At 39.5% G+C, this 14153-nt stretch overlaps 1 protein-coding gene across 3 annotated transcripts in view; it reads right to left on the bottom strand.

The window, feature by feature from the left end:
• RMDN2 (regulator of microtubule dynamics 2) overlaps nt 1-14153 on the bottom strand; it is a 77409-nt gene that overhangs the window by 35906 nt on the left and 27350 nt on the right. For 2 of the 3 annotated variants that reach the window (XM_019527160.1, XM_019527159.1), the window contains exons 6-7: nt 11291-11366; nt 8763-8840 (exon numbers count right to left, since the gene is read on the bottom strand). In XM_019527160.1, the coding sequence (XP_019382705.1) occupies nt 8763-8840; nt 11291-11366 (154 nt within the window). Of the gene's footprint in view, nt 1-7098; nt 7559-8762; nt 8841-11290; nt 11367-14153 lie in introns of those variants that run through there. The other variant, XM_019527161.1, reaches the window with a different exon arrangement.

The raw sequence follows: 14153 nt of genomic DNA, 5'->3' as shown, positions 1-14153 counted from the left end.
TGACAGGCTGAGAGCCATGGGGCTCTTTAGCTTGGAAAAGCACAGGCTCAGGGGTGATCTGATGGCCACCTATGAGTTTATCAGGGGTGACCACCAGTATCTGGGGGAACGTTTGTTCACCAGAGCGCCCCAACGGATGATGAGGTCGAACAGTCATAAACTACTACAAGACCGTTTCATGCTGGACATAAGGAAGAATTTCTTTACTGTCCAAGCCCCCAGGGTCTGGAATAGCCTGCCATCAGAGGTGGTTCAAGCACCTACACTGAACACATTCAAGAGCAAACTGGATGCTTATCTTGCTGGGACCCTCTGGCCCCAGCTGACTTCCTGCCCTTTGGGCAGGGGGCTGGACTCGATCTTCCGAGGTCCCTTCCAGCCCTAATGTCTATGAAATCTATTAAATAAACCCCATAACGCTGCCCACAACCCCACCCCAGAAACCACACAGCACCCCCAGATCCTTACTTACCTGGGACAGTGCCTGGGTCAATTCACTGCTGCAGCCTTGCTGCGCTATTTCCCCCAGCATGCTAGACAGCATGTTGGAGCAGCAGGGGCACAGGACAGCCATAGAGATACCCTGGCGGGCGCTAGCACTGCTCTATGGAGCACCCAGCCTCCAGCTGCTTTAGGGTGCCTTGCACTGCTTCCCCCCCCGTTTTTTTTTTTTTTATACAGGGATTTCCTAGTATCAAATTTAGGGAACATTTTTTCATTCCTAGCATGCCTCTTCCGGCATCTCAAACTCCTTTGAGATACTGAAACAAGCATGTGCTCGCTTGTCTGGACACAGCCTATTGCTCCAGCTGAGTAGGGAGTAGAACCCGCCCCCTTCAAAATCCCTACATTATTCTTCAAGGAGACACAGGCCAACCTTGAGCAGTCTGGGTCAGCCAATCAGGGCTTCCCTGTGCACTGATGCCATCTGTTTCCAGGTAGATGGATAGAGCCTAAAGAGCATATTAAAATGTGTGCACAAGGGCCCTCTGGTTGTGCAGCATCAGTACTCCAATCTCTTTGTTCTTCAGGGGCTCAGCATTCAAATGTCTGTTCAGGACTCCACCGGTAAGTTTTTCTATCATGAAAACAAACCTGGGGTGATTCTCCCATATAGCTCTTGCTCTTAAACCCATACAAAAGAAGAAGAAGATTCTCCCAGATCATTTGAACATGTGTACACAGCCATTGTCACAACATGAAAACAAAGAAGTTGAAAATTAAATGATCTGAAATGTACATTTTTTACTCCTGGAGTCATAAACATAAATCTCTCAAATTTTCTTTCAATGCAGTGCAAGCATATGTCAATTAAAAAGGATGGAGTTACAAAAAACAGAGTCAGAAGACATCTTACAAGCAACATTTGGCTTGTACTCATACCTATAAGACTCACATTATCTCCCCTCCCACTGATTTTTAGCTATACTTACATTCTGAAAGCTCATTGAAAAAGTAACTCTGCATGTGCAACTGTTAACAAAGCTGCTGCTGATGATGATGTATGAGCCAGAACAGAATCCAACTCACTTACATACAGCTCTGTTGCATCTGCAGTAGTAACAAGTAAAATTGAACAAAAACTGATTTTTGGTCAGTGAAGTGAGTTGCTATTACTGAATATACCCACAGACAGCCAGGTACTCAAGCTGATATAAATCAGTATAGCTCCACTTAAGTCAAGGGAACTAAACTGAATATCTGGCTTAGAGAGCACAAATGCTGTGTAAGAAGCTGGCATAAGCACATAGATGCCTTTCACAGTAGACCCACATTTAAAATACAGAAAACAAGAAGTGGTATTCAGAACCAAAATCTAACCTCACAGCTGGCTGAAAAACCCTGCAACTCCATGTGACTTTGCTGAAGCTGTGTACAGGTGTTTGAGTGTAAAATTCAGGTGTCAAAAATCCTCACCGTGTGACTTCATTTTGTATTACATTTGCATTTTGAAACAACTTAGCTGGGAAAACAATATGATAAGAGGCAAAGGAAACTCATTCAAAAAATATACTAAAAATAAAGTTGCAACACTGGAAACACTGACTTTTATGACCACATTTTCTTAGTCCACTGATAATTTGTTCAGTTTGCTGGCCAGAAAAGTACCACTATATGATAATGATAGAGTCCAGTAACCCTACATAAGAGTGAAAGGAAACTCTGTGGCCATAGAAAGTAGATCTTTATGCGATCTGTAGTTAACTTGTCAAATTCATTGCCACAGGAGTTGGTGGTAGCAGACAGCATAGCCATGTTCAAAAAGGGACTGAATACATTCATGGATGATAGATCTATTAATGGCTATTGCACAGAATGGTTGGAGATGCTTCCTCTGGCATCACTAAACCAATAACTGTGGATGCCAGGATGGGTATTGAATAGGGGATAGATCACTCTCTCTCTATATATGGTTCAATGCTCTCCCTGTATAGCATCTACTTCTGCCACTCTCAGAGACAGGATACTGGGCTACATGGACCATTGGTCTGACGTAGTATGGCACTTACGTTATGTTCTAAAATACATGGGATGCATTTCTAAAAAAGGCCAGTCCTGTGATGTGTTGATGTCAATTCCAGGCAGTGGACCTACCACTCAATAAAAAAAATAACTAGTTAACTGTTGCAAGCATGCAATATGCATGTGTAGCAATCTATTTAGTCAGTAAGATTTGTTCCTGAAAAGGAAACTAAAAAATGCCACTGAGGAGAAAAGGAGATAGAAAGAATGGCTATAACAAGTTTGAACCAAGTGAGAAACTGTCAGTGCTAAACAGAACTATTAAACTTATTCAGTGGAGATTCACCTTGAAAAAGGGGCAGCATGTTGTGCAGCATCAGTGTTACAGATAAAACAACAGATGTTGAAAACCACTATCAGTCTTCAGCATCTAAGACCTAAGAATTGTAGAATTGTCATGTTATTCACATTCAGATCCTTAACCAAGGAAGGAGAGTTTGAAACAAAATCTCTTCTACAAGACTGCATTTTTTTAGAAACTGCAAACATGAAAACAGTGAGTCTAGTGTGATGGAAAGATTTCAGAAACTTGGTATGTATGACAAAAGCATGGCAACAAAGTTATGAAGCACTGTTTCAGACAGCAATGCACAAAAACTACACAGGATATTTAACCAGCTTAGTTGATGGCATATGGAGAAAAGCATTTGTAAACATTAATAAATTTTACAGTCAAACAAACAAAAATGTGTTAGTCAAGAAAGCTCTTACTGATGCAACAAGAAATTGAAACTTTCATGCATGATGCTATGAACTTTGATCAACCTGTCGCAATTATTTTCAGAGCACACTGAGAAGGTGCATCTACATGAGATGCTTAATGCCCATTGGACTAATTCAACTGTGCTTTAGGGCAGCTGGCAAAAACTGTACTAATGTGCAGTAGATCAGTCCAATGGGCATTAAGTGTCACATAAAAAGCGTTTATCTGTGCTAATGAGCAGTAGTGCTGATTATGGCACATTAAGCTCAGTACCTGTTGTAACAGGTACTAAACTTAATGTGCTGTAATTACAGCATACTAATGAATGTGTAGACACATGCAGAGGGGCTATTTTAATTTTTTTTAAACATAAAGACACCAGGCTTGAAATCAAGGATGCCAACCTTGCTATATAAAAATGTTACATAATCAAAGAAAACTCTAATTGCAAGTGTGACCATCCTCTGTTGCATAAAATAAATTAATAATAAATTAATACTCAATTTGTTAGTAGGCAGTTATTTGAACTTTATATGTATAAGCACTGGTCAGGATCTTAGTAACAAGTTACTTATTATTTAGAAACTCTTAATTATGTTGATGTATGAAAACTGGAGCATTTAGCAAACTTTCCATGAATTGTTTTTCCCTTCCCTCGTGCAATTTCTGCCATGGAGTTTGTCTAAACCAGAATCGAAAAGGATGCTGATAACACAGAGTTAAAAGGTACAAGTACAAACATGCAGGTGGAAAGCCCTGAGACAAGTGCGCATGTTCAAACACGTGCCACACACATGGCCAGTGTGTGATGGAGTAGGTATTTAAATTGGCAGAGAGCGCATGCCCAGTCATGCACCAAGCAGATAGCCATTACATAATCTGTCTAGAATATTCCACAAAAGGGAGCATACGATTGGCTACATGAAAAGTATACAAGTCAACACAGTTTCTGCCCAAGCCAGAGACCAGCTCAGAGATACCTTGGGCTACCTCACAAACCGGCCATTTGTGAAAGGTCTCTCCGCCACCGTTGTCTCCCGGTGTACCCCGCCCCTGCATGCTCGAATGAATGATCCATCTATAGCTTTCATTGATACCTGCAGCTGTCGTCCACACCTGAGCCTGTAATCACGCAAGTTGAACTATCTATGTTACGCATTGAATCCTGGTAACATAGGTTAATAAAAGTTTTTTTCTGCAACCACACGAGTACTTGCCGCCTGACTCCTCGCCGCTAGCCCCCACCTGCTCGATCGTGTTGGCCCAAACCATGACCGACCAACTCGGTCGCCACAGAGTTTACTAAAAATATGGCATAAGACAGGCAGGGGAGCACCTTAGAGACTAACAAGTCCAGGGATGCACAAGGTCCAGCCCACAGGCCAAATGTGCCCTGCGGAGTCTTAGCATCTGGCCTGTGGGGCTCCCCCTATGTTAGGAAATTTGGTGGCAGAAAAGCAATTGCCATTAATATGGCCACCCTCTCCACCCCACCCAAATCCCAAATCTCAAGCCCTGCATAGCCTGTCAGAGCTAGACTGCTCCCCTTACCCCTCTGCAGGGAAGATCACTCCCCTTTTCCCACGGGGCTGAGTGACACCCTCTTCCCCTGAAGGGCTAGCTTGGGACTGGACTGCCTCCCATCCCTCTCCATGTGGCCGAACGGTGCCCATCACATCCACCCCAGACATCAGATGGGGACCAATGGTTGGATTTAGCCCATGGGCCGATAGGACACTGTCCATCCAGTCCATGGGATGAAAAGGTGGAGCACCACTGAACTAGTACAGTAAAAGCTTTGTTATCTGGCATGAGTGGGGTAAGGACGGTGCCAGTTATCTAAAAAATCTGCTTATCTGAGAGTTATACCTATCAAAGAAGACAGTACCATACTTGTAGTGTAAATTTTCAAAGAATCAGTGTACAATACATGACAGTATAATATACTGTATAAAGAATAAAACAGTATACAAGTACTCACCAATCAAGTAGTAGTAAAGCAGCACTGGAATGAAGAGAAATCCTGAGGCAGTAATGTACAGTACAGTACACTAAAGTTACATGTAGTACACTATTGGCAGCACATAGCATACACCTAGATTATTGAAAAGCACTGTACACTTAATACTATACTTATAACTAAAACTATTTACATTACTGTACTGTACATACTTTACTGCCTCTTTGGACATTCAAGAGGCACTTGGGGATCTTGCAGTGCCTCAAAGTCATCAACATAAATTGTAGATGTAGAAGGTAATGGTGATGGGACTGATTCTGTACTGGCTTTATGACAAGCCCTGGAAGTTTTTTTTAATAAATCCCTGATACCAGCTTGCCTACTTGCTGCCTGCCTTTTCTGCATGAAATTAGAGTGAATAATGTGTAACTGCATAACCTCCTGTGCAGAATAACAACTTTGCCTTTCAGCAAATTTAATGAAGTTGTCAAGACAGGAAGCAGCATTAGCCCAAGATATTTTCTCCTCTTCACCAAAGTCGTCTTCTTCAGAATCTTTTTCAGTGACCGCAGACTTTTCAGGATTCACAACACTCTCTATTATTTCTGCATCACTAAAAACATGTGTAACTTACAATTCCTTGTCAGCTTTGACCCACTCTTCTATCTCACTTTAAGTTTGTTGACTGGGTTTGTAGCAGGAGCATCCTTCACCACTTCAAGAATTTGAGCTACTGTATTTCTTCTATGTCTCACATTAAAACCTTCAAAGTCTTCTTCAGCAGAAGACCCTTCTGCAAACAAAACACAAGACCACAATTTTCTCCAAGCCCTCCTTAATGTTTCACTTTTTACAGAATTCCAGGCACAAGCCACATGAAAAATTGTATCTTTTATGTTATAAAGAGATTGAAAGTTCTGGATAGTGCCTTCATGATTGATGAACTTCCTCAGAAAATCTCTCTGGTAATACCACTTCATATTCTGGATAATGCCCTGGTCCATTGGTTGAATTAGTGAAGTAACATTGGCAGGCAGGAAGATTTAATAGATTTCATAGACATTAGGGCTGGAAGGGACATCATAAGATCATCGGGTCCAGCCCCCTGTTCAAGGGGCAGGAAGTCAGCTAGGGTCAAAGGATCCCAGCAAGATAAGCATCCAAATGTTTCTTAAAAGTGTCCAGAGTTGGGGGGGGGGGAGAGGGGAGTCTGTTCCAGGCCTTGGGGGCTCAGACAGTAAAGAAGTTTTTCCTTATGTCCAGTGGTCTTACAGGAGTTTGTGACCATTTGACCTTGTCATCCCTTGGGTCAGTCTGGTGAACAGGTGTTACCCCAGATCCTGATGCACATCCCTTAATGTACTTATAGGCTGCCACCAAATCAACTTTGGGCCTGCACTTCTCCAGGTTGAAGAGTCCCATAGCTCACAGCCTCTATATTACCTGACACTAACTCACATTCAGGAGGGTGAGCTTGACAATTGTCTAATAGCAGAATAGCTTTGCTATCTTCACGTTTTCCAAATTTTCTAAAATGTTCTTTCACTCAAGGTACAAAAACCATGATAAAACCAGTCATAAAAAAATCTTTGTCCATCCATGCATTAGTTTGGGCTTTGTAAACAACAGGTAAATGTGTAATACCCTTAAAAGTTCTAGGATGATTAAATTTTCCAACCACCAATAGCTTTACTTTATGCATGCCTCCTGCATTAGCACATGTAAGCACATTTATTTGGTCTTTATTCTGCTTGAAACCAGAAGCACTAGACTCACCACCACTAGCACGGGTAAAATTTGGCAAACATCGCCAAAATAGGCTAGTTTCGTTTGTGCTGTAGATTCGGTCAGGGGATAGATCATGCTCAGCAACTAATTTGTTAAAAAAAAAATCATAATATTTTTCAGCAGCTTCATGGTCAGCTGATTTTACTTCACCAGACACATCTAGCTTTCTAATGCCATGACAAAATTTAAAACATGAAAGCCATCCAGCCAAAAATGTACAGGGTTCAGTCAAATTCATTTGCTTGTAGATATTTTTCACCTTTTCAATGAGCATAGGCCAGAGATAGAGGCACCCTCTGACCATTTTAATGAAAACCATTCATATAAAACACTATCAAGCTGTTCTAATTTAGGCTTATGTCGACTACAGCATATTTCAAGAGCTTTACTTGTCTCAGAACTAGGGATGAATTTGAGCAATTGTTCCTTTTGAGCCTTGATATTGTATATCGTTGATGATCCAACATTGAATTCTTTCATCAGAACATTATGGTTCTCACCTTTTTCTAGACCTCTAAAAATGTCTATTTTCTGCGTTAATATCAACACAACTCTTTTTCACTTTTCACCTTTGCTTCTTGATGCTATATTGGATGCCATAAAAGTAGGATTAAATATTGCAATCAAACACAAAACAGTCACGAAAACACAAATCCCAATGGCAGATATATATAGGCGGGCAGAAGGGTGGGGAGGCTACCGGGGTTAAGTCCCCCCAAACACCAGGGCAGCCCAGCCACAGGCTGCTGCAGCACAGGTAAATTTCTTTTGATCTACTTTCTTTTATCTGTGCATGGGGCAAGGGTGGGCTGCAGCTGCAGGCTGGGCTCTGCTCCCCGCCTCTGTGCCTTGCTGCCGCTATTTTGAAAGTGGCATGGCACCAGTTAATAGAGTATTCTGGTTAGTAAAATACTGGCTAACAGCTTTTACTGTACATAGCCAAGAACTTACTCACCTCAGAGGAGCTGTTCTTAAAGAACAAGACTTAAAAACTGACTTGAACATGGAACTGCGGAACAAGAAATCATCCACAGACTGGACTGTGTTAAACATGATCTCAACAGAAATTATAGATTTTTACCCCAATACCTGAACCAGCCTTTTTAACCCCTAAGTTCCTTGTTGCCTTGTTTATCCCTGTTGACCTACTCAACCCACTTTCCTCTCTCCCAGGAGTGCTCCCTCCCCCTATCCTTTGTATTTAAATTCCCTTCTATATAGAAACCCTGCTTTCTAGAAGTCCACAGCATCTGACAAAATAGGCTGTCACCTACGGAAGCTTAAATATCTTTCTGAAGCAGTTAGTCTCTAAGCTGCTACCTTGCTCTGCCTTCTGCTTGAATTTAGATTAACACAGCTATCTTTCTCCACTAAAAAGCCTTATTTTTATAGCCCCATCACTAGTGCCTCAGGTTCTTTAATTCATGTGCTTCACAAGACCCTTGTGAGATAAAGATATATCATTATTCCCATTTTACTGATGAGGAACAAAGGCAAAAAAATCTTAGTAGGAATTTCACCAATATTCCTACTATAAAAGAAAATTAGAGGGTGAAGGGGGTACATTTATCATATGTAATAATGATAGGAAGAAATAACAGACTGTATTCATGTAATAATCATGTAAATTATTTCATGACGCACATACTGCAATACTTTGTTGAAAATGTTAAAATGTTTATACTTCAATAAATGTGTAATTTGTCTCAGGTCCAGTTTTTCCATTTAAAATGCATGATCATGTTTCAGTACACTTAGGTCAAAGGTCCGATATACAAAATAACTTACGGAATAGCACCACCTTCCATTTAGGTAATATAAAAAGGGATCTTGAGGCTTAAGTTCGATTGCTTTGTCCAGATGTTCCTATTAAAAAGAAGATCAAAAGATAATGTTACTTTGGCCATTCATTTCTCTTTGGCAGTTGTCTTCAAATTCTTTAAAGCTGCCTTGCAAATTGGGAAGATTTATTGAAATTCCCTTACATGACTGCTTTTACTACAGTTTTGTTCTAATAATATGTAAATGTTTTAATTGGTAAAAGCTTTTGCTTGGAGAATAATGTCACAAAAGCAGTAATTTAATGACTGTATATAACTTACCAGGGTTTGTGCAATTAGGAAACAATCTGATGTCTACCAAATAGCAAGTTCTTTTTAACAGAATAAAATAAGAAGTGGGCTTACCACAAACTACTGAATGTAAACTATAGATATATTTGTATTACAAAATTTAACTATAACAACCCAGTGAGAAAACTCCCATTTTTCTTTATAGTTATCATACACTTATGACCAACCATTGAAGTGTTTCGTGTGAGAAGAGGTGTAAGGATGTGTAAGGACAATAAATAAATAAATAAGATGTTTCCTTCAAACCCAGGTCATTTTTTCTTTCTTTTGTCTTAATTAATGAAATTCTTTTGAGACCTGATTTATCATTTTCTTCCCAAAATAATCTAATTATGAGATCCTATAAATCTCTTTTTTCTACTATCTCTTTTTAAGGAAGGCAACCAGTAACATACCAGCATAAACTACACTAATTTTAACTGAACTGTTCATGTGGACTTGTAGATCTATGATCTAGTTGTGTGCAAATTATTTCATCTAGTTGTGTGCAAATTATTTAAATATTTTTCAATCTGTTATTTACTGTAATCCCCATATTTCTGTATTATTCATGTAATTTTAGCCAATTACGCCTCAAGAAAAACAGCACAGAAAATTTTGCTGCTAACATTTGAGATTCTTTGTGAACTCTGTTTACAACAGCAGTATTTATTTGCCTTTTAAATGTTGTTTTGTAAACTGCATTTTGTTACAATCTATTCCTTTCCTCTTTCCATTACCTGTGTCTCCAAACATTATGGGCTTAACTTACTTGCCACTGTTAGAAAGGAAACCCCCTGGAATGAGACTTGTATTAGAATGACAGTATTTCATGGCATTCCAAGTCCAAACCTAAATAATACATTTTTTATGTAGGTAATTAGTCATTTTGCCTACAGGAAGCAACTCCATTGACACAATCTACCTTACTGACATAAAAGTGTTTGGTGTTAATTGCTATTTGCAATGTAATGCATATATATAAAGACAGCTTTCATACAGGGGGATATTCTGTTATGTTCAAATTGATCACCCAAAGGGTGAAGATTTTATGCATATGTTGAGAGCATGTGGATGCACTCATTCAGCAGGAGAATGGCTTTAGTGCAATCCAGTTAAATCCTTGGAGGATTAAATTTCAGCGTACTATGACCACTTTATCCCTGAATGAGAGAATGCACATTTGAGAATGAATCTCCTTCAGTTGATTTATCTGAACTTTGTAGAGTACTTTGCCTACTGTATAGGCACGTTCAGTGCCCATTCATTCTTTGTTTTACAAAATGAAATGTTCACCCATGGTTTTGTGTAGTAAATAACAACAAAATCTCTAATGGTACCCAAACACTGGAGGTACAGAGGAAACAATGATAATGCTGTGCAAAAGCCCACCCTGAACGGTAAAACAAAGGGTACCAGAGCTGCTTGCCACAGCATTCTCCCCTGCCACTATTCACTTGGCCACAAAGCAAGGCAGCAAGTGACAGAGGAGCTTCAACTTTCCTGAATGGCATCCAGGAGGAAATGTTGAAGAGAAGCTGAAATACCAGACTGGGTGGCAGAATGGGGATCCCCAAGTAGATTTACAGGTCGTCTGCGTAGGGATTAAAACAGAAGGTATATGAGCAGATGAGGGTCCCCAGAACAGATGTAGTTCAAGAGGAGGGAGCAATTTAGGACAGAGGCTTGTGAACACATTTTCCATGTTACAAGGATAAATTAAAATCAAAGTGAAATGTTATTACTGTACCCAATTTTCTGCATATGAGCTGTATAAGTGTTTTCAAATGGGAAATGCTAACCCAAATATTACATTTCCAAGGCTAATGTGAAGAAACAGAAATACTACAGGTACTCCCTCTACGTACTGCTAAATCTGTTTTAATTTTCTACAGTTTTTAAAAATAATTACAAAAACACAATCCCTTCCCCTTTTCCCCTCCTACGCCCTCCCACTTTGATTGCTTAGGTCAAAAGCAACCGCAAAAATCTTGTAGTTTTTAAGTTATCCACAGTTAAATCCTTCTAATTTGAAGGCTATTAAGTAATACAAGGTAGATGCATGTACAAATAATTTCTTAACCATAACGTTTGCATTTTAACTCTCCCTAAGGCTTTGTTACTTCCCTGGAAACCCTGAGTTTGAAATGGTCAGAGCAAAGTAAAGTAAAGTAAAGAGCTGCTAACAATATTACTAAAACATACCTTAAAGAGATAACCATTCTTGATTTTGTTCTGCATACTTTCAAATTCAGACATATAGCCACACATAACTGCAAACCTGCAAAAAACAACAAAACAGCTAGAATGAATTTATGATCAATTTAGTCCTATGACAAAGAATCATATTATAAAATGTTTTTCTATTTATGGCTTCCTCTGCTGCAACTGAATTTGAGATTTTTCTGCACTTCCCCTTTTTTAGATTCTAGTCCAGGGGCAGGCAATTATTTCAGGCAGAAGGCTGCTTACTGAGCTTTGGCAAACTGTCGAGGGCCACATTGGTAGCCCTGCCATCGAGGGCCACATTGGTAGCCATCCCTTAACAGATGCCCTGCCTCCAGATGCCATCTTGTGACCAGAAGTCCTGCCCTCTAACCCCTGACCTCTGCCACCAGAAGTCCCTCCCTTTGCCCCCAGAAGTACCCCTTTCAGCAAGAGGTTTTGCCATCTTGGAACCAAAAAAATATGAAATTATATTCTAAAAAGTGAACATCTACAGCATTCATTAATTTGGTTTCAAAAAATATTTTTGTCTGATTTACATGGGTCTGTGCAGTGTACATAGAAGTGACTGCACAATAGCTTACAATGAAGTCTTACTCTTGTATATTGTGGTTGTAGGTTTGTGGGGGGCTGTGGGTGAGGGAGCATGTGGATGTGTGTGTGGATATGTGGGGTATGGGTGGGTATGGGGTCTGTGGGGGGCTGGGTGCTTGGGGTGTGACAGGATGTGGGTGGTCTGCGTGTATGGCAGTGCAAGGGGGGTGTGGGTGCATGTGTATGGTGGGGTGTGCATGTGAGGCTCAACCTATGAACACACACACGCACTCTGCCCCTGTCCACACCCACACTATCCCTGCCTGCACGCACACACACACACACACACACACACATATGCTATCCCTTCCTGCATACACACACACCCATACTGGCATGGCCCCATGCTCCCTGGTCTGTCGATACAACCAGCAGCCAGGTGGTGCTGGAGCAGGGCAGGAGCAGGAAGGGAGTGAAATGGCTGGGGATGGGCAGGGCTGGGCTGTATAGTCCTGCTGAGGCTCCCTCTGGGTCCTATGGCCCCTGGCTCTTGTCAGCTCTGGCAGGCTGCTGGGGCAGATAAATATACATTTTCTAAATATTTTAGGGGTGCTGAGGGGCAAACAGAATGGCCTGGCAGGCCGGATCTGGCCCACGGGCTGTATTTTGCCTGCTCCTGTTCTAGTCAATACTTCAGGATTTCTCCTCTTCCTTTTACCTACTTTTTTCTATGTTTGTTAGTAACTTTAGTATTCTTTGTTCAGTCAGTGTCCAAAGTTTCCTAAAACGTGCTCTCTTTTACATCAAACCAGACACAACTTTGCTTTTGTTATTCCATTTAATAGTTCTAAGCCAAATCTTTTATGGTCTTCTATAATTCTTCTCAAGTTTCTTAATGCATCTATAACTTGTGCTTACATGATTTTTCTTAGTATTGCTTTTATTTCACATAGAAACCATGCTCCTTTTAAAAACAAAACAAACAAGCAAACTACTCTATTGCATTTTGGTTTCCTTTGAGCCTTTTCCAATATAATTAGATGATCAGTTGTTGGAGGTCAGTAACATTTTAACCTTATGGCGTTAAGTTTCTAATGGAGGTATACATTTAGGCCCCAGATCTGGAATGTATGGCTCTATAAACCTAAGTAGCTTCACAGACTTCAACAGTATTGCTCACATACATAAAGTTAAGCATGTACATGAAGTGTTTGCAGGATCAAGGTCTCAGTTACAATTTGCCTCCAGTTGACAGATGTTTAAAATTATAAGAAATTACTATGTAAGATTAAATTAATTATAAGAAATTACTATGTATTTTAGAAGGTGATTTAGTATCGTTCCTATAAAAATATTCCATTTTTAACTGGAAAGATATGTCATATTGGAAATATTTTAAATGATCACTCACACTTTCTCTCTCTCTCTCTCTCTAGGTTTCTATTTTCAAATATTTTTATCTTTAGACACTCAAACATTTATATCCCTTCATTTATATGCATCTAGAACTTCAACAAAAGTGGAATCTTACATGCAAATCAAGGAAAAAATATCTGCAATCACCTGAATTTAACTAGCAAAAAGATCTCCTTAGAATACTATATAAAAGTAATAAAGCAGTAGTATGGAAATAATTAAACAGGAAAAAACAACACGTATGGTTTTTTCTAGATTTTGCTAAATTAAATCATAATATTAATATTTTCACAACACAGTAAAGTGTTCTTAAAAGGAGAAAAATGAGTTTGAAGTATGAGTTAAAAGTGAGACATATGCAAACCCTAAGTTAATTACAACAGCAAAACAACATTTTCTGTGGTTCTCTATTTTAAACAACTTTAGAAATCAGATTTATTGATGTCTTTACAAAATGTAACAGTTCAAACTCCTGTGAATCCTCATTAAATGTAAATACTAAAAAAATTGTCCAAGTAAATGATATACAACATATAATTTTATTGCTTATAAATATAGCAAATGCTTTTACTTTAAAAATCAATTATAAAAATTGTGATCATTTTTAAATTCGTTTGATGAAAATGTTTCCTAGAAAGGCATTAAAGTGAACATGTCAACTGCTGAACTTCTGTAAGTCTGCAACTGCCAAGCACTGTTGGATAGGATTTATTGTTGAGATCAATGAGCAGTGAAAAGAACGTAGCTAATCATGCTGATACTCCTGACAGTTAAAACACCAAGAGAGTGCACTGCATATGGGAAAGAGCTGATGGTGAGGAAAGAAGCTTGAAAGGTCAGGAAAGTTCAAGTATTGAAAAAGACGGGGAATGTACTAAAAAAAAAAAAAAAA

Source organism: Gavialis gangeticus, unplaced genomic scaffold, assembly GCF_001723915.1.
Source record: "Gavialis gangeticus isolate Ggan-Ray unplaced genomic scaffold, GavGan_comp1, whole genome shotgun sequence".
NCBI classification, from domain to species: Eukaryota; Metazoa; Chordata; order Crocodylia; family Gavialidae; genus Gavialis; species Gavialis gangeticus.
This window is presented reverse-complemented; position numbering and strand designations above follow the sequence as displayed.